Here is a 20,604-nt window from a genome sequence, read left to right as displayed (position 1 = left end):
TCCCATCCTGGGTGACAGTGAGACTGTCTCAAAAAGAAAAAAAAAAAACGGAAAATAACTATCAATGTAACTCACCATATTAACCAACTAACAAAGAAGACCACATGATCATCATCAGATCATTAGCAAGCACAGAAAAAGCATTTGACAAAACTCACCATCCATTTCTGATGAAAGCCCTCAGCAACTAGGAATACAAATAAACTTCTTTATTTCTGATGAAAAGACTCTAAAAAGAACCTACAGTTAACATGATGTTTAAAGGTGAAAGTCTGAATGCTTTCTCCCTGAGATTAGGAACAAGGCAAAGATAACCAGCCAGTGTGAAGAGTTTTTCTAACATATTAGCCATTTGTTTTCCTTCTACAGAGGACAATCTATTTTTCTCCAATGCCTGCTTTGCTACTGAAGTACTTTTTTCCTTAATATGTAAAAAATTCCATAAACAGTAAAGATAGTATTTTTCTGTCAATCCTATCGGTTGCAAATATTTTATCCTAGTTTAAGTTTACATACTTTTCATTTTGCAGTGGGGAACAGCAGACACTTGCTGTGTCCCCCAGGCTGAAGGGCAGCGGCATGATCAGATTGGGCTCACTGCAGCCTCAACCTCCCAGGCTCAAGTAATCCCCCCACCTCAGCCTCCCAAGCAGCTGAGACTACAGGTACAAGCCACCACACTTGGCTGTTTTTAAAAACTTATTGTAAAGATGGGGTCTCCCCGTGTTGCCCAGGCTGGCTCCATCCTCCTGGACTCAAGCAATTCTCCTACCTCAGGCTCCTAAAGTGTAGGATTACAGGTGTGAGGCACCGTGCCTGGTTTCCTATTTTAAACACGTAATTTTAAAATTTCAATTTAATCAAATATTCATTGTGAATTATTCCAATCTATCTGTGCAGCCTTTCTCTTGATTTTTGATGGTTTCATTTTCTAACTTTAAAAAGTACATCTCAGATTTATTTTGGTGTAAAGTGAGGCTTTTATTTTACTTTTTCACTTTGCATAAGGGCAAACCCTTCAAATCTTTCCCTTCAGTGGCGCCAGTGATTTGAAGATTCTTTTTGCCTTTCTTTGGAATTGTCTCTCTGGTCTAAAATAATGAAAGTCTTTCAGCTTTCTAGGATGCAAAGAAAAAATAATGGACTTTTTTCTGATTTCATTGTGCTTTTCTATACATTTTCATAAGAAAATTAAATCATTAGTAATTTCAACATAAGAGATAATCACAGTAACATAATCTTATATATTCAACTTGTTTCAGCAAAAACTGATTAAAGGCTGGCTACAAGTTAGGCACTAGAACAAACATGATCTCTACCTTCAGAGTTTACTTACGGCTTAGCAATAAACAGAGATAATTCTAAAAGCTGCCAGTCATACAGAACACATGCTTCACACTTTCTAAAAACAAAAGTGTGCATCAGATACATCTTAGGAAAACACATTTCTCATTAATATTACAGCTATCCGATAATATCCTAGGTGTTTATTTTTTTAGTCTACTATAACTGAGTCTTTTGCCATTACTTTCTTATTTTTTGAGACAAGAGTCTTGCTCCGTCGCCCAGGCTGGAGCGCAGTGGTGCGATCTCGGCTCACTGAAACTTCCCCCTCCTGGGTTCAAGCGATTGCCCTGCCTCAGCCTCCCGAGTAGCTGAGGTTACAGGCGCGGGCCACTCTGCCTGACTAATCTTTGTATTTTTAATGGAGACAGGGTTTTGCCATGTTGGCCTGACGGGTCTCGAATTCCTGACCTCAAGTGATCTACCCGCCTCGGCCTCCCAAAATGCTGGGATTCCAGGCGTGAGCCATCCTGCCCACTCCGTTTGCCCACTATTCTCTCATTGTGCCCTTTCTTCATACATCATTTCTTTAGTATTGAAAAAACCTGACTCCTAGAGCCCTGAAATCACTATCATTTTATTAACATGAACAAGTCGAACTGAATCCAAAAGGTAGAATTCCGAATATATAAAGCAGTATTCAACTGAGTGCCACAACCTATGTAAAAGCATTTTATTTTACCTTCATTATAGGGCACTGGATTGCCAATCTTTACTCCAACTGCATCAGCTGATTTCAGAACTTCTAATTCCATCAAAATAACTACTCTCCTGCAAAGGCAGACAAATAGAAACAAGTTAGAAAAATTCAGTTCAAATGATAAGCTACTCAAAATGCTTTCCCCAATGATCATTTTGATAAAACTACTTCCTCTTTGTCATCTGTTTTCATATATATTTCTCTTAATCTTTCACCACATCATTATCAAGGCTTTTAACGATTGCAGGGTTTTCATTTTCTATCTAGTTCCTTAATTAAAATGTGGTGTTCTTGCTACGTACCATATCTTCAAGAAGCAACTGACATGGTAAGAATTTAGATTACTAAACACGAGAACATGCGGCATAAAAAGAGACGGCCTGTTTTCAGAAACACATACTTCTCTAAGTGAATGACTTTTTCTCAGTGAAAACCAATTATGACAATAGACGTTTTAAAATATATAACTATGACCTATTTTTAAGAACTTACAGTTCTCTGATTTTAACTCTGATTGAAACCTTTTGATAACTTCCCAAGGACCTTCGGCCAAAAATATAGACCTCTGCCATGGCTGGCCTGGCCTTGCTAACGCCTCTCCAGTGCATCCCCGCTGCTGCCCTGCCCTCTGCCCTCTGCACTCCCCATCTCCTTTCAGGTCCGCACATGTGACGGTCCCTCCTGCCAGAAGGCCTTTGTCCATGCTGCTCTGAGGGTGCAGAGTTGTGTTCATGCACATTTTGTTTCACCTCACACTCATCTTTTAGCTCTCATCTCAAACGTCACTTCCAGAGACACTTCCTTAATCTCTAGTTTAGATCTGGTTGCTTTGCTCCAGTCTTTCCTACAGCCATGATTTCCTTCCTTCACGACGCTCTGCTCCGTCTTAATCATACGTTCATTAGTGATGATTTTATTATTGTCTGTCTCCTACTAGACTGTACTGTCAATAAGGCAGGTATCCTCCAGTGCTTAATGAAGCAAATGGCCCACGTTGTTGCTCAATACATACTTGATGAGAATATCACAATCACGTCTGCACTTTAAAGGGAACTAAAACATGAAGAAGGAATTTAATGGGAACACAACTGGAGGCAGGGAGACCCAAAGAGACGAAATGAGAATGGCCTGAATGAGGTTGGTGGCAGTGGAGACAAAGAAACCGACCGAGAGCAGTATTTAAGCAATAATATACCCAATTTCATCATGCTTTATACTTTCAACGTCTGACTGCTGTATTTTGGATTTTTACGCACCATCAATCGGTTTGTGCTACCCTTATCAGGTTTCACATCAGAGTTATGCTAAAATAAGCTGGGAATTATCTGTTCCTGAAAATGATGGCTCCCCTGTAATAACTATCTGATAGATACTTAGTGGTAGATATTTAACTACTTTCCAAAATTATACAAATCACTCCAGAACATATAAAAATAGAAGGCTTATGAATCATTTAGTATTACTCTAATACGAAAACCTAAGACAAAACACACACAAAACACTAAAACTAATTTCATCCTGTAATATCCCATAAATCCTAAATAAAATATCAGCAAGACGAATCTAGCAGCATGCTAAAAGAATATACCAATATCAACTTACAGAGAATACAGATGACAAGGACACATTAAATGACTTTACAGGGACACAATCAGCCAGATCCAGACTGTGGGAAACTACACAAGCAGAAGGATAAATGACCTGGTTTCTTCAGCAGATAAACAATAAGGAAGGAAACAAGGTAGACGCAGAGCCTACGATTCAGAGACTTAACCGGCCATCAATCTGCTGTCACACACACACACACACACACACACACACGAAAAGCTGGAAATACAACACTGACAGGGTATTTGTTATTTTAGGTGTGAAGTGGTATTGTGTCTTTTTAAGAGTTCTTAACTTCCAAAATATATACTAAAATATTTAGGGATGAAATAATGCGTCTGAGAGTTCCTTCAAAATTACAGAGAGCGGATGCGGAAAGGATGGCGATAAAGCAAAACTGGGCAACAGGGACAAATCTGAATGACGGGCTACATGGGGACTCATCAGACTACTGTGTATTCTATTTTTGTAGATGTTTAAAATTTTCCAGAATAAAGATTTTAAAAAATAAAAAGAGAAAGAAAACGAACAAGCTAAGATGATTATCTTTTTTTTTTTTTTTTTTTTGAGACAGAGAGTCTCTCTGTCACCCAGGTTGGAGTGTAGTGGCACAATCTTGGCTCACAGCAACCTCTGCCTCCCACATTCAAGCCATTCTCCTGCCTCAGCCGCCCAAGTAGCTGGGATTACAGCTGCCTGCCACCACAGACTGCTAATTTTTTGTATTTTTAGTGGAGACAGTGTTTTACCACCTGGGCCAGGCTGGTCTCCAACTCCCAACCTCAGGTGATCCACCTGCCTCGGCCTCCCAAAGTGCTGGGATTACAGGTGTGAGCCAACAGCCCAGCGTAGGCTTTTTTAAAGGCAGGATTTATTATAAGAATAAAACAAGAGTTGAATATTAGGCAATCTTTTTTATTTTGAGATGGAGTCTTACTCTGTCGCCCAGGCTGGAATGCAGTGGGGTGATCTCAGCTCACTGCAACCTCTACCTCTCAGGTTCAAGTGATTATCCTGCCTCAGCCTCCCAAGTAGCTGGGATTACAGGCATGCACCACCATGCCCGGCTAATTTTTGTATTTTTAGTACAGATGGGATTTCTCCACGTTGGCCAGGGTGGTCTTGGAATTCCTGGCCTCAAGTGATCCGCCCGCCTCAGCCTCCCAAAGTGCTGGAATTACAGGCATGAGCCACCATGCCCGGCCTAGATAATCTATTAAAATAGTTCACTGTGTTAAAGGATCAAAAACAAATATGATCATATCTAGATGTAGTAAAAGCTTTGAAAGAATTTATGAGCCATTTCTGATAAAATCCTGAGGACTTAAAAAAAAAACCTGAAAATGGTAAAGTGTGTGTTTTTAAACAATAAACACCACGCTGAACAGTGAAACCAAAAGCATTTCTATTTAAATCAGGGTACTAACAAGGCAACTGCTGATACTGCCATCGTCCAACAAAGTTTTGACAGTGCTAGTCAACACAGTAGGATTTTTTTTTTTTGGAGACAGAGTCTTGCTCTGTCGCCCAGGCTGGAGTCCAGTGGCACAATCTCAGCTCACTGCAACCTCTGCCTCCCGGGTGCAAGTGATTCTCCTGCCTCAGCCTCCTGAGTAGCTGGGATTACAGGTGTGCACCACCATGCCCGGCTAATTTTTGTATTTTTAGTGGAGATGGGGTTTCACCATGTTGGTAAGGCTAGTCTTGAACTCCTGACCTTGTGATCTGCCCACCTTGGCCTCCCAAAGTGCTGGGATTACAGGCGTGAGCCATTGAGCCTGGCCAATACAGTTAGATTTTAAAAATATAAAAAACAAAATGACAAACATTAGAATAAGGAGATAATGCAGTTGTGTATCTAGAAAATCTGAAACCAAATGGACACATACTTTTTTCTTGGATGAAAAGACTTAATATCAAATATTATCTAAAATTAAGACAGTCGTTTGCATTCCAACAAGAATTTTGCTTGCTTATTTACTTTTGCGACAAGGCCTTGTCACCCGAGCTAGAATGCAGTGGCACTATCATAGCTCACTGCAGCCTTGACTTACGGGACTCAAGCAATCCTCCCACCTCAGCCTCCTGAGTAGCTGGGATCACAGGCATGCACCACCAAAGTATATAATAAGGACAAGTATATAATACGCTATACAGAGAAGAATCGTATCAGTCAATAAACATATGAAAAGACACCTGACCTAACGGAAATTTAAATTAAAATAATTGATCTCCTTGAGGTCAATTATTTGGTAGAAATAATAATTATTATTATGTTTTATTTTTTTAGACAGTTTCACTCTTGTCACCCAGGCTGGAGTGCAATGGCATGATCTCGGCTCACTGCAACCTCTGCCTCCCGGGTTCAAGCAATTCTTCTACCGCAGCCTCCCCAGTGCCAGCACGCCCAGCTAATTTTTGTATTTTTAGTAGAGACGGGGTTTCACCACACTGATCAGGCTAGTCTCAAACTCCTGACCTCAGGTGATCTGCTCGCCTCGGCCTCCCAAAGTGCTGGGATTACAGGCGTGAGTCACTGTGCCCGGCCAATAATTATTTTTTAAAAAATTGCTAATACACAGTATGTTGACAAGCTTAATGGAAAACACTTCTTTTTAAATAACATGTTTATATTGAGGTATCATTCATGCACCGTAATGAATTCACCCTTTCAAAGTGTACAATCCCATGGGTTCTACATATCCATAGTTACACAAGCATCACCACTGCCTAACTCTACAACATTTTTGTCATCCCCAAAAGAAACCCTGCACACGGTGGCAGCCGCTCCACACTCTCCCGCCCCTGGGAACCAATAATTGCATTTGTTTCTGTGGATTTGTTCATTCAGAAACAGACACTTTTATATAAAATTTGAGTATAATTGGTATACTTTCCACAGCTGTCCTTTGACCCCACAACACAAATTCTAATAATCTATTCTTCAGAAATAAGAGCATAAACACGTCAAGATAAACGTACAAGGATGACTGCTGAAGTCCTGTTTAGAATAAACCTACATGATCACCTTTTAAGCAGAGTAAATAAGCCCAGCCATACACACGGGCTCTCAGCAAAGGCAAAGAAGAATACTAGACACGCCACCAAGCTGAGGTGGGAAGTCAGGCAGAGCCCACAGGAGGGGAACTGCATCCTTGACTGGGGGAACGGCTTGAAGAGCTTCGCAGCAAGGACTGCACTGAATCCCAGCAAGGCTCTGCCTGCTCTCTCACAACCATGCCCTGGAGGACACAAACACCATGGAAAGCACCACTTAAGCACTCAAAGGTAGCCTGGAGTGGAAGACAAAAGGTCCCAAGTGAGAAGGCTGGCAAGATGTATGGAGCCAAGACGACTGTCGGAACAAATACAGTCTGGACAGGACCGTCCACGTTAAGCAGGAGCAAAAGAAAAAGCAACAATACAACACACAACAATGCATGAAAGTGAAAGGATGGGGAGGCAGAAGCCATTCAAGGACCCACTCCAGAAGAAAGCAGAAGCCAAGAAAAGGAGCCGATTCGCAAAGTAAGAACAGCATAAATGCAACAAAGTAACAGCCAAAAGATGAGCTCAAACAAGAGATGAAGAAGAAAAGGGAGCTTAAGCAGCTAAGAAAAAATCAGAACAGGCCAGGACGGTGGCTTACACCTTGAATCACAGCACTCTGGGAGGCCGAGGCGGGCGGATCACCTGAGGTTGGGAGTTCGAGACCAGCCTGACCAACATGGAGCAACTCCATCTCTCTCTCTCTCTCTCTCTATATATATATAAAGAAAAAATCAGAACAAAATCAATACTATTATACATCTAATAATTTATAAAGATTGAGGAACAGAAGAGAGAAAGCTAAAAACTGTACTCTTATGTTGGAAAACCCTAAGGCAAGCCAATGCATGCATTTAAAAAAAGGTTAAAGTGAACTAAAGACCTACATGGAGGCCAAAGTTATCTACAACGTATGTAAAAACTGGAACTCAATAAATGAAATAGAAAACAGCATTAAGGCATAACACAGAGAAAAATTTCTATAAAAGAACTGAATCTGCAGACTGAAAGAGCATACAACATGCCAGGAAAATTAAAAAAAAAAAAGAATATGGACAATTGTGATTGAGACATAGCCTGGTTAAGTACTGAACCTGAGGCATAAAGAAACAAATCTTCAGGAATATAGGTAGAAAAAGCAAAGCTTATTTGCTGGCCACAGTGGTGTGTGCCTGTGGTCCCAGCTACTCGGGAGGCTGGGTGGGAGAATCACCTGAGCCCAGGAGGTACAGGCTGCAGAGAGTCCCGATAGTGCCACCGCACTCCAGCCTGGGCAACCAGAGTGAGAACTAAAATAAAAAACAAAGAAAAGAAAAAAGAAAAGCCTTCCACAAGGGAGGAAATCGAATCAAGCTGGCCTTAAGACTTCTCCACACCCACATTCAATGCCAGAAGACAAGATTCCGAGGTAAAGCCACATAACCTAAGGACAGACAGCCAGGCAAAGCTGTCATTCTAGCATAAAGGCCAATAAGCTGATAATGGGGAATATGGCACTAAAGAGCCATTCCAGAAAAAAGTTCTTGAGTGAAATCCAACCCAGCCAGACATCAAAATTAAAGAGGTGGGAAAAAAGAACAGCTGGAGAAAATTTAAGAGTCCTAAAATCAGTGTAACAGAATTTTTAAAAACCAATTACTTAAACCTGTTAGTACTGTTGATACTTTTTTATTTTTATTTTTATTTTAATAGAGATGGGGTTTCATCATGTCGGCCAGGCTGGTCTTGAACTCCTGACCTCGTGATCCACCCATCTCGGCCTCCCAAAGTGCTGGGATTACAGGCGTGAGCCACCGTGCCTGGCCTGTTGATAGTTTTTTATCTTTTGTTGTTGTTGTTGATGTTTTGCTTTTTTTTTGAGACAGGGTCTTACTCTATTGCCCAGTCTGGAGTGCGGTGGCACAATCCAAGCTCATTGCAGCCTTGACCTTCCAGAGCTCAGGCAATTCTCTCCTCAGTCTTCCGAGTAGATGGGACCACAGGCACGTGCCACTGCACCCGGCTAACTTTTTTTTTTTCTTGTAGAGACAAGGTCTCACTTTGTTGCCCAGGCTGGTCGCAAACCCCTAGGCTCAAGTGATCCTCCCTACGTGGCCTTCAAAGTGTTGGGATTACAGGTGTGAGCCACTGCACCTTGCCTAAACTAAGTCATTTTTTAGCAATAACTGTTCTGCTCATCATTGTGTCTCTAGCATGTAGCAACCTGTCTGTGTATGACATATTCATTTTCTAAGTTTGTTTTATTTTTTCAGAGATGGCTTTTTGCTCTGTTGCCAGGCTGGAGTGCAGTGGCACGATCACAGCTCACTGCAGTCTCAAACTCCCAGGGTCAGGGAATCCTCCCACTTCAGCCCCCCAAGTAGCCAGGACTGCAGCGTGTGCCACCACACCTGGCTAATTTATTTAAAAAAAATTTTTTTTGTAGAGACAGGGTCTGGCTATGTCGCTGAGGCTGGTCTCAAACTCTTGGCCTCAAGCAATCCTCCCACTTTAGCCCCCTAAAGTGCTGGGATTACAGGCATGAGCCACATGTGGTTCCACATATTCTATATTGGCTAAACACAGCATTTAATATAAAAAATTCAAGATTGTAAAAAAAAAAAAAAAAGCAGCATTACGAAATAATTTTCATTTTCTGCTGTAAAATAAGGGACCTCTTTTGAGCCCAGATGTGGTGGCTCACACCTGTAATCCCATCACTTTGGGAGGCCGAGGTGGGCAGACTGCCTGAGCTCAGGAGTTCACGACCAGGCTGGGCAACATGGTGAAACCGTCTCTACCAAAAACAAACAAAAAAAGATAAGATACTTTTGGGGGAAATCCTAAAAATATTGCTTCTGAAGAAACTAGAAATAATAAAATTTCTGCATTCTACTTTAATCTTCTCCTCTGAAATTTCCAACTTCTTTCCATATCTCTCTTCCTTTGGTGCCATGTATCAGCTACCTGAGTTCTTTTTTTTTTTTTGAGATGGAGTTTCGCTCTTGTTGCCCAGGCTGGAGTGCAATGGCACAATCTTGGCTCTCTGCAACCTCCGCCTCCTGGGTTCAAGTAATTCTCCTGCCTCAACTTCCCGAGTAGCTGGGATTATAGGCGCATGCACCACCACGCCCAGCTAATTTTGTATTTTTAGTAGAGACAGGGTTTCTCCATGTTGGTCAGGCTGGTGTCAAACTCCTGACCTCAGGTGATCTGCCCGCCTCAGCCTCCCAAAGTACTGGGATGACAGATGAGAGCCGCTGCGCCCAGCCGCAACCTGAGTTCTTAACTGAACAGCTGCAAATTCTTAGGTGAAAACTCACTACTGTCTTTTTCACTCCTAATTGAATTCTGGCAACCGATATACTTCTCTGTTCAAAATCACTTCCCACTCTACAACACAGTAAGACAGAAAGAAACACACCACATACCTTCCGTCTTTCAGGGTGTTCACAATGAATCGGTTAATCTGGCAAACGCAGTTGCTGGCCAGTTGTCCTTGCTCAACAAGAATGTTCAACTGTGTGGCCAACATGAAAGCTGAAAAGCAGAGATTTCTTTAGCCTCCAAAATCCTGCAGCCTAAAGAATCTGAAAGCAACTCAACCTGTGCTGGCAAAGAAGAATAATGCCTTAAATGTCCCTGAAATTAAAACCGGTCAGACTCTGCACAGTGAAAAACTAGCTATTTTGCTGGCTGTTAAACATTTGCTGCTACTCTTAAATGTGTGAATTTGTTGAAGTGGCCAAAATCATTTTTAAATTCTCTCCTTTACAGCTTCCAACACAGAAATAAAACTCCAAAAAAGGAAAGTATAGGACAGCTAACCCATCACACTCACTAAATGTCAATATCATCCTTAGGGAAATTAATCAGAGAAAACATAGAACACCAGTTAGAGAAAATTAATTAAGCCAAGTGGCAGCTTCCCACCACCTCCCGTCACCTGTTAGAATGATCTCTGCCAGCTGCAATTCCATCTGAATGAAGGACACAGCCAGGCAAACATGGACCTCACGAATGCTCCCAAATTATGGCAACCAAAGGGCTGGGTGTACTTTTATCACTTAAACACTCACAAATTTCTAGATGGATACCCCATACTCACATGACAGAGTGTTCAATCCGTCACTCATGAGCAGTCGATAACGTGGCGGACTGTTCCCTGTGGTGATGGGACGGATGTTCTAGGACAGAAAACTTGATTTCATTAGCCAGCATGTCTGCCCTGTCCCCAGGGATAAGTACACCTCAGTGGCAGGAGAGTGGCTTTGCCATTAGTTCAACAGTAACTGAACCGTTTGCCCATTCTCTTGACACCTAAATCCACGTAAAAGAAAATTGGAGGCCGGGCGCGGTGGCTCAAGCCTGTAATCCCAGCACTTTGGGAGCCGAGGCGGGTGGATCACGAGGTCAAGAGATCGAGACCATCCTGGTCAACATGGTGAAACCCCATCTCTACTAATACAAAAAATTAGCTGGGCACGGTGGCGCGTGCCTGTAATCCCAGCTACTCAGGAGGCTGAGACAGGAGAATCACTTGAACCCAGGAGGCGGAGATTGCGGTGAGCCGAGATCGCGCCATTGCGCTCCAGCCTGAGTAGTAAGAGCGAAACTCCGTCTCAAAAAAAAAAAAAAAAAAAAAGAAAATTGGATTTGAAGATTTTCCCACTAACCTCTCTCCACTAACATTATTAAACGCAATACAGAGGGAAGTAAAACGAGCTGCCTATACTCTGTATTCTCAGCCCTGACTCCAATTTGGCTAAAAATCAATTACAAAAAAAAAAAATAACCAGGTACCTGGTATATACAAGGTGCTGTGTAGTAAACATGCTAACAATACAAAGTGAACAAAAAGAACCCTTGTCCTGAGGGGCTGACAACTGTGGTGCAGATGGACGCAGAGAGACCTAAGTGACATGTGCACGCGACGATGAGGTGGCAGAGCCGCACCTTTACCCGCACTTGAAAGAGAGCAGAAGCAGGTCTCCACAGGAAGTGAAACCTGTACCCACAGCCTCCAGCTGACTGGCAGCTAGAGTGAGTGCAGCAGAGAGCTCCATCAGACCGGCGGCCTGAAAACGTGCAGGCGTGAGCCCGCATGCTGCCTCCATTTTTTCAAACTCCCACTGAAGTGTGAGAGCCCCTTAAATAAATGATGTGTTAACTGAAGAATTTTAAGGAGACAAGTCCATATTAGATCTATTTCTGGAGGTCATAGACAAGGCCGACGTGAACCAGACAGACCCAAGGGCAGAAAGGCAAGTAGCAGCACAGTCGTGTGCCAGCGGTGGAGAAGAAAAGCGAGGCCAAGCCTTAGATCCGAGCCTCCAAGACAGTGGAACTCGGCAGCTAACATAACATTCTTTTCAAAGAGCCTGGCTCCTCTCTCAGGGTTACAGTGTAGACTGGCCTATTTTCTGCGACGATGGGGAGAATTTCCTAACGTGGACAAATCTGTCTGTCCTTCGTTGTACAGAATTTATCATTCTATGGCTGTAAAAAAGTTGACATGAAACATATGTGGGTACTTACGATGACTTGGAGGATGGGTTTGATGGATGTATCCTGCTGCTGCATTATGGCCTGAAGGAGCAAAAATAGATTTGTGTGAGATATGCGCACAGATCATGGTGAAAATGACGTGTTTCCATAGTTCAGTATTTGGAATAAACTACAGATAAGATTGTTAAAAGAGCCTACTCAGAGCCTGTCAGCCAAAACGTCTAGTTTATCACATTGGACAAATCATAAAATAATGAGAGGGAGATTCGTGTTTTTCAACAAGGATCTACTCACTACCTCTCTAACACCGGAATCGCAACAGCACACGAATTTCCCTCCAGTGTTCATTAACAGGGAGTCAGAAAGGTAAATCCTATATATATTAAAGTGACAGTAAGGGAATATGAGGAACAACTTTATAAACAACCAAGATTAAGTGGAGAAATCCCTCAAAAAATACAAATTATCAAAAGTGATACAAAAAAGTAGAAAATCTGTATAGCTCTGTATCTATGAAAGAAACTGAATTTATAATTTTAAATATTCCAAAAGAGAACACTCTAGGTCCAGATGGCTTTATTGGTGAATTCTATCTAACACTGAAAGACAAAAACAAAAACAAAAACAAAAAACTTGCATAAATTATTTCAGAAAATAGAAAAGACAAAGACTTTCTTTCCAACTCATTTTATGATGCTAGGTTTACTATGACAGAAAAAAACAAAGACTTCCCATGCAGTGGTTCACGCCTATAATCCCAGCACTTTGAGAGGCCGAGGTGAGAGGATTGCTTTTAGCCTAAGAGTTCGAGACCAGCCTAGCTAATATAGCAAGACTGTTTAAAAAAAAAATCTTCAATAAGATAGCAAAGCAAATCCTGCACTATATAAAATGGATAATATGTCATGACCAAGTGTGATTTATCCAAGGAAGGTAAGGTTTACTCAACATCTGAAAAATCAATGTAATTTTTCACATTCATAGAATAGAGAAAAATTATTATCAACTGAATAGATACAGAAAAGGCAACACTTATTTATTATAAAGTCTGGGCAAACTAGGCATAGAAAAAATGCTTAAACTGATAGCTAACATGTACAAAAAAATCTAAGTTACCATCATACTTAATGGTAAAAGACAATAATGTGCTACTGAGATCAGGAATCAGGCAAGGATACACCTCTCAGCACTTTATTCAATGTGGTATTAGAGGTTCTAACTAACGCAATAAAGCAAGGAAAAAAAGGGCATAAAGATGAAAAAGGAACTGGCTGGGTACGGTGGCCCATGCTTGCAATTCCAGCACTTTGGGAGGCTAAGGCAGGCAGATTGCTTGAGGTCAGGGGTTCGAGAACATCCTGGCCCACACGGTGAAACTAAAAATGTTTCACCCTGTCTGTACTAAAACTACAAAAATTAGCTGGGTGTGGTGGTGCATGCCTATAATCCCAGCTCCTGGGGAAGCTGAGACAGGAGAATCACTTGAATCTGGGAGGCAGAGATTGCAGGGAGCTGAGATTGCACCACTGCACTCCAGCCTGGGTGACAGAGTGAGACTTCCTATCAAACAAAAAAAAAGATTAAAAAGGAACAAATAAAACTTCCTTTATTTGCAGATAGTATGACTGTTTACATAGAAAATCCTAAAGTATCTATAAAAACTATAAGTTGATTTAGCAAGTTTGCAAGTCACAAGGCTGACATGGAAAAATCACTTGTATTTCAATACACTTAGCAATAAACAAGAACGAAATTTTCAAAAATGCCACTTCAGCACCATCGTGTGTGTGTGTGTGTGTGTGTGTATATATTTTTTTTTTTTTTGAGATGGAGTCTTACTCTGTCACCCAAGCTAGAGAGCAGTGGTGCAATCTCCACCCACTGCAACCTGTACCTCCCGGGTTCAAGTGATTCTCCTGTCTCAGCCTCCCAAGTAGCTAGGATTACAGGCACCTGCCACCACACCTGGCTAATTTTTACATTTTTAGTAGGGATGGGGTTTCACCATGTTGGCCAGGCTGGTCTCAAACTCCTGACCTCTGGTACTTCACCCGCCCTGGCCTCCCAAAATGCTGGGACTACAGGCATAAGCCACCATGCCCAGCCTCAAAAATAAAGTATTTAGGTATATTTTAACAGTACGTATGTAAGACCCGCACACTGAAAACTACAAACAAGACTACGTGCAGTGGCTCATACCTACAATCTCAGCACTTTTGGAGACGGAAGCAGGAGGATCACTTTAACCCAGGAGTTTGAGACCAGTCTGGGCAACATGTGGTGCCCACCTGTAGTCCCAGCTACTCAGAGAGCTGAGGAAGAAGAACTGCTTGAGCCCAGGAGGTCTAGGCTGTAGTGAGCCATGATTGTACCACTGCACTCCAGCCTGGGTGACAGAGCAAGACCCTGTCTAAAAACAAACACACACAAATATCTGTTTTCATTTCTTTTTCTTTTTTTTTTTGTTACACTTTGCTTCTCCGTACTTCAATGGATGCAAAGGGATCAGCAGTTTGGGAGGCTGAGATAGGAGGACTCCTTGAGGTCAGGAGTTTGAGGCCAGCCTGGCCAATGTGGCGAAACCCACTCTCTACAAAAAATACAAAAATTAGCCAGGCACACGCCTGTAGTCCCAGCTACTCGGGAAGCTGAGGTGGGAAGATTGCTTGAACCTGGGAAGCAGAGGCTACAGTAAGCTGAGATGGAGTCACCGTACTCTAGCCTGAGTGACAGAGTGAAGCCCTGTGTCAAAAAAAAAAAAATTAGCTGGGCGTGGTGGTCCCAGCTACTCAGTTACTCAGAAGGTGAGGTGGGAAGATCACTTGACCAGGGAGATAAAGCTGCAGTAAGCTATGATCACGTATGTCACTGCACTCTAGCCTGGGTGACTGAGTGAGAGTCTGTCTCAAAAAATAAAAAAGAAATAAAGAAAGCTGGAGGCCAGGCACAGTGGCTCACGCCTGTAATCCCAGCAATTTGGGAGCCTGAGGCAGGAGGATCACCTGAGGTTGGGAGTTCGAGACCAGCCTGGACAACTTAGTGAAACCCTATCTCTACTAAAAATACAAAAATTAGCTGGGTGTGGTGGTGAATGCCTGTTATCCCAGCTACTCAGGAGGCAGAGGTTGGAGAATCGCTTGAATCTGGGAGGCAGGGGTTGCAGTGAGTGGAGATGGCACCACTGCACTCCAGCGTGGGTGACAGAGCGAGACTCCACCTCAAAAAAAAAAGAAAGAAAGAAAGAAAAAGAAGCTAGAGGATTTACAACGCCAAATTTCAAGATTTACTATAAATCTGCAATTTTTATGACAATGTAGTATTGACATAAGCATCAACATAGAAATCAATGGCAGAACAGACATTCCAGAAACAGATATACACATATACAGTCAATTGATCTTATCAAAAGTGACTAAGTAACTCAATGGAATGGGATAGTCTTTTCAATAAACAGGCTGGAACAACTGAATATTTATATTAAAATAAAAGATCTATACATCATCAATAGTAAACTTGAAATGCATCATAGACCAGAAGGCAAAGCTAAAACTATAAAACTTCTGTAAGAAAATACACTATAAAAGATTTGTGACCTTGGGTGGAGTAGGCAAAGATTTCTTAGGGCACAACAACACAATTCTGCAAAAAAAACAAAAAACAAAACAAAACAAAAAACCTGATAATCTGGATTTCATCAAAATTATTTAAAAGTGTACTTCAAAAAACAAAATTTCAAAAAAGAAAAGGCAAGTCACAGATTGGGAGAAAATGTATGTTTTAACAAAAGACATATCAAAAATAAAGAATTCTTACAACTCATTAATAAGCACAAAACCCAGTTTTTCGTTTTTTTTTTTTTTTTTTTTTTTGAGATAGAGTCTTGCTCTGTAGCCCAGGCTGGAGTGCAGTGGCATGATCTCGGCTCACTGCAACCTCCCCTTCCCGGGTTCAAGCAATTCTCTGCCTCAGCCTCCAGAGTAGCTGGGATTACAGGCACAAGCCACCATGTCCAGCTAATTTTTGTATTTTTTAGTAGAAACGGGGTTTCATCATGTTGGCCAGTCTGGTCTTGAACTCCTAACCTCGTGATCCGCCTGCCTTGGCCTCCCAGAGTGTTGGGATTACAGGTGTGAGCCACCGCGCCCGGCCACAAAACCCAGTTTTTAAGTGAACAAAAGATGTGAAGAGACACTTGACAAAAAATATATATACAAATGGCCAATGAGCCCATGAAAAGATGCTCAACGTCATTAGTCACCAGAGAAATAGAAATTAAAACCATAGTGAGATACCACTACATATTCACTAGAATGGTCAACATCAAAGACTGATGACCAGCAAGGATATGGAACAACTAGAATTCTCATAACCACAATGGAAAACTTTGGCAGTTTCTTTTTTTTTTTGAGGCAGAGTTTCGCTGTTGTTACCCAGACTGGAGTGCAATGGCGCGATCTTGGCTCACCGCAACCTCCGCCTCCTGGGTTCAAGCAATTCTCCTGCCTCAGCCTCCCGGGTAGCTGGGATTACAGGCATGTGCCACCATGCCCAGCTAATTTTTGTATTTTTAGTAGAGATGGGGTTTCACCTTGTTGACCAGGATGGTCTCGATCTCTTGACCTTGTGATCTACCCGCCTCAGCTTCCCAAAGTGCTGGGATTATAGGCGTGAGCCACCGCGCCCGGCGACAGTTTCTTATAAACATTCAGTAACCTATGACCCAACCATTACACTCATAGATATTTATCCCGGAGAAATGAAAACTTATTTCCACAAAAAGATCTGTACTTAAACAGTCATAGCATTATTTATAATTGACAAAAGATGAAAATAACCCAAATGTCCAATAATAAGTAAATATTGTGTTATAGTCATACAGTGGAATACTACTGAGCAATAAAAAGGTGCAAATTAGGGCCGGGCGCGGTGGCTTACGCCTGCAATCCCAGCGCTTTGGGAGGCCAGGTGGATCACGAGGTCAAGAGATCGAGGCCATCCTGACCAACATGGTGAAACCCCGTCTCTACTAAAAAATACCAAAATTAGCTGGGCATGGTGGCACGAGCCTGTAGTCCCAGCTACTCGGGAGGCTGAGGCAGGAGAATTGCTTGAACCCAGGAGGCGGAGATTGCAGTGAGCCGAGATTGCGCCACTGCATTCCAGCCTGGCACCTGGCGACAGAGTGAGACTGTCTCAAAAAAAATGCGCAAATTACTCAATAAACATAGATAAATCTCAAAAACCATTTTGGTCCAGAGCGGTGGACTGTGCCTGTAATCCCAACACTTGGGTCAAGGTGGGAGGATCACTTGGGCCCAGGAGTTCCTGACCATCCTGGAAAACACACCAAGACCCCACGTCTACAGAAATTTTTTTTTTAATTATCCGAGAGTGGTGGCATGCATCTGTAGTCCCAGCTACTCAGGAGGCTGAGGTGGGAGGATGCCTTGAGTTCAGGAGGTCAGGGTTGCAGGTGAGCCATGACTGGGTCACTGCACTCCTCCTTGGGTGACAGAGATCCTACCTCTGAAAAACAAAAAATTGCTGAAAGAAGCCAGACATAAAAGGGTAGATGTTATTTGATTCCATTTGTACGAAGTTTTAAGAAAGTCAAAACTAGGCCGGGCGTGGTGGCTCACGCCTGTAATCCCAGCACTTTGGGAGGCCGAGGCGGGTGGATCACGAGGTCAAGAGATCGAGACCATCCTGGTCAACATGGTGAAACCCCGTCTCTACTAAAAATACAAAAAAATTAGCTGGGCGTGGTGGCGCGTGCCTGTAATCCCAGCTACTCAGGAGGCTGAGGCAGGAGAATTGCCTGAACCCAGGAGGCGGAGGTTGCGGTGAGCCGAGATCACGCCATTGCACACTCCAGCCTGGGTAACAAGAGCGAAACTCTGTCTAAAAAAAAAAAAAAAAAAAAAAGACTGGTTGCCTAGGGTGAGGACAGAGGTGGAGAAGGAGAAGGAACTGTGCCTTGATGGAAGTATTCTGTATTTCCACTGGGGCACTGTGGTTAGAGGGGTGCATACATTTGTCAAAGTTCATCAAGCTGTATACTTAAAATAGGTGCAATCACACCTGTAATCCCAGTACTTTGGGAGGTTGAGGCGGGCAGATCATCTGAGGTCAGGATTGAGACCAGCCTGACCAACATGATGAAACCCTGTCTCTACTAAAAATATAAAAATTAGCCGGGCATGGTGGTACGTGCCTGTAGTCCCAGCTACTCAGGAGGCTGAGGCAGGGGAATCGCTTCAACCCGGGAGGTGGAGGTTGCTGTGAGCCGAGATCACATGATTGTACTCCAGCCTGGTGACAGACTCCGTCGCAAAAAGAAAAAAAAATGTGAATGAACAGAAATTGGTGTCTCAAAGGGATTCAGCCTAGTAGGGGAAGTCACAAATGAGCTGAGATATGAAGACTGTGTTTGCCAGTGTGGGGAGGAGTGAACCACCCAGGCAGTGGGCAGAGGGAAAAGAATGTTCAAAGACCCCATGGAAGAAGGTAGGAGTATGCAATATACCAGAAATCTAAATTAAAAAAGAAAAAAAATGAGGGTGACTGGAGAGGAAGAGAGACCAGGCTGAGAATATGCTAGGGATGGGAATGGTGGCAGGAACGCAGAGTGGAAGTGAGCAGTCCAGGCAGAAGATGACGGTGCCCGTGTGGATGGAGAGCAGCAGACGGTCTTCAGAGATCCACGTGGAGGTAAAATACACTTCACCCGGACTGGACGCCAGGTGATGCAGAATGTAGAAGGAATGACTTCTCCATTTCTGGTTAGCACTGAACTGAACAGATAATGGTGCCATTCACAGGGATAGGGATCAAGAGGCCTAGACTTAGGAAGATAACGAATTTGCTTTGGAATGTATATATTGAACTTAAAAGTCTCTGAAGTATGGAATCAGCAGACAGATTACAGAAGTTTGTCTTTTAGAGTAAAGGTGGCTCCGTATAAATTTGTGAGCAATGGCATATATTAATAGATGGCAATGAAACTGCCTTGGGGTCAGCCGCGGTGGCTCACGCCTGCAATCCCAGCATTTTGGGAGGCCGAGACGGGCAGTTCACTTGAGGTTTGGAGTTCGAGATCAGCCTGGCCAACATGGTGAAACCCCATCTCTAATAAAAACAGAAATTAGTCAAGTGTGGTGGTGCACAACTGTAGTCCCAGCTATTCGGAAGGCTGAGGCACGAGGATCAATTGAACCCGGGAGGCAGAGGTTGCAGTAAAACCAGATTGCGCCACTGCACTCCAGCCTGGGTCACAGAGTGAGACTCTGTCTCAAAAAATGAAGAAAAAAAATGAAAAGAAAAAGAAATTGCCTTGGGAGTCAAGAGGACCTGGAGGAAGCCTGGAGTCAATAAAAATTTGCAAAGAGGGGCTTGCAAATAAGACGGGGAAAGACTCGCCAAGCCGAGCCACTAAAACTCAGTGTTTTAGTGTGATCAGAAGGAAGCGGTGCTCAAATGCAAACGCTGCTTTGAGAACTCAGGTAAGCCGAAAACGGAAAAGTGCTGGATTTGGCAAATTGGAGGCCACTGGTAACTTCAGCTAGAGTTTCCGACAGCGCTCAAGGGGATGGCTGGAGTGGGCTGAAGAGTTCATGAGAGGCGAGGAAAGGAAGTGGCTGAAACCAGACAAGAAGGAGCTTGCCTGTGGGTAGGAAGAGACAGAAAGTGGCCGCGGGTGGAAGATGGAAGGCAAGTGTTTATTTAGTTAGTTCTTAAGTAGGAAAAACGTGAGCACGTTTCAAAGACGATCGGAAGAATGCTTTGAGGAGGAATGATGACTGGAGGGGCGCCCAGCGGTCCCCCACTGCCCCCCCATTCCTCCCCCGCGTTCACCCCCGTCGCCCCGGGCTCCCCTCCCACTCCCCACTCCTCCAGGCTCCGGGGCCGCAGCCACCCCGATTCCCCGGCCCGGCCCCCGGCACCTCCTCACCGCAATGGCCCCCTCGCTCAGTTGGCCAACCATGGCTCCGCCACACCGACTCCCGCGCGGACCCCGCGGCAGCCCGAGCTCCCCACCACCCCAGGTCCCGCGCGCTGCGCAGTTATTGGCCCGAGGAGTTGCGCGCGCCGCTCCCGCCCCCGACGGGCACGCGGCACAGGGGCGGGCTCGGGCTCTGCGCAGCCGCCGCATTGGCAGAGGCGCGGCCCACGTGACCCTCCCGCCATCCCGGGCTAGGCCTGGCGCGGGGCGCGCGGCGCTGGGCGCGGGACGCGGCGGGGCGGGGCGAGGCGAGGCGATGCCGTAAGGGGTGCGCCTGGAGCTGCGCGGGCGCGGGGAGGGAGCTCCGGGCCCAGTTCCGGGCGCCGAAAGCCGGCGTTCAGAGGTGTTCCTGCCTCGGTGTGTGGCGGGCGCTCGGGTTGGTAGCCCAGGGGTTAGAGCTGCTCCCCGAGACGTC

General features: G+C 43.9%; 1 protein-coding gene across 2 annotated transcripts in view; it reads right to left on the bottom strand.

Annotated features, from left to right (window-relative positions):
- The window catches only part of RPA1 (replication protein A1), a 60,702-nt gene extending 40,439 nt beyond the window's left edge, over positions 1 to 20,263 (bottom strand). The window contains exons 1-5 of one of the 2 annotated variants that reach the window (XM_064378101.1): positions 20,139 to 20,263; positions 12,218 to 12,268; positions 10,788 to 10,866; positions 10,111 to 10,219; positions 2,027 to 2,115 (exon numbers count right to left, since the gene is read on the bottom strand). In XM_064378101.1, coding sequence (XP_064234171.1) covers positions 2,027 to 2,115; positions 10,111 to 10,219; positions 10,788 to 10,866; positions 12,218 to 12,268; positions 20,139 to 20,171 — 361 coding nt within the window. In that variant the 5' untranslated portion in view covers positions 20,172 to 20,263. The remainder of the gene's footprint in view (positions 1 to 2,026; positions 2,116 to 10,110; positions 10,220 to 10,787; positions 10,867 to 12,217; positions 12,269 to 20,138) is intronic. The other variant, XM_064378102.1, reaches the window with a different exon arrangement.
- Between the last annotated feature and the right edge of the window lie 341 nt (positions 20,264 to 20,604).

The sequence above is a fragment of the Aotus nancymaae genome, unplaced genomic scaffold, assembly GCF_030222135.1.
Source record: "Aotus nancymaae isolate 86718 unplaced genomic scaffold, 86718_ANA_hifiasm-v0.15.2.pri h1tg000018l, whole genome shotgun sequence".
Classification (NCBI taxonomy): domain Eukaryota; kingdom Metazoa; phylum Chordata; class Mammalia; order Primates; family Aotidae; genus Aotus; species Aotus nancymaae.
The sequence above is the reverse complement of the archived record's forward strand: the minus strand, read 5'-3'. Positions and strand labels throughout refer to the sequence as shown.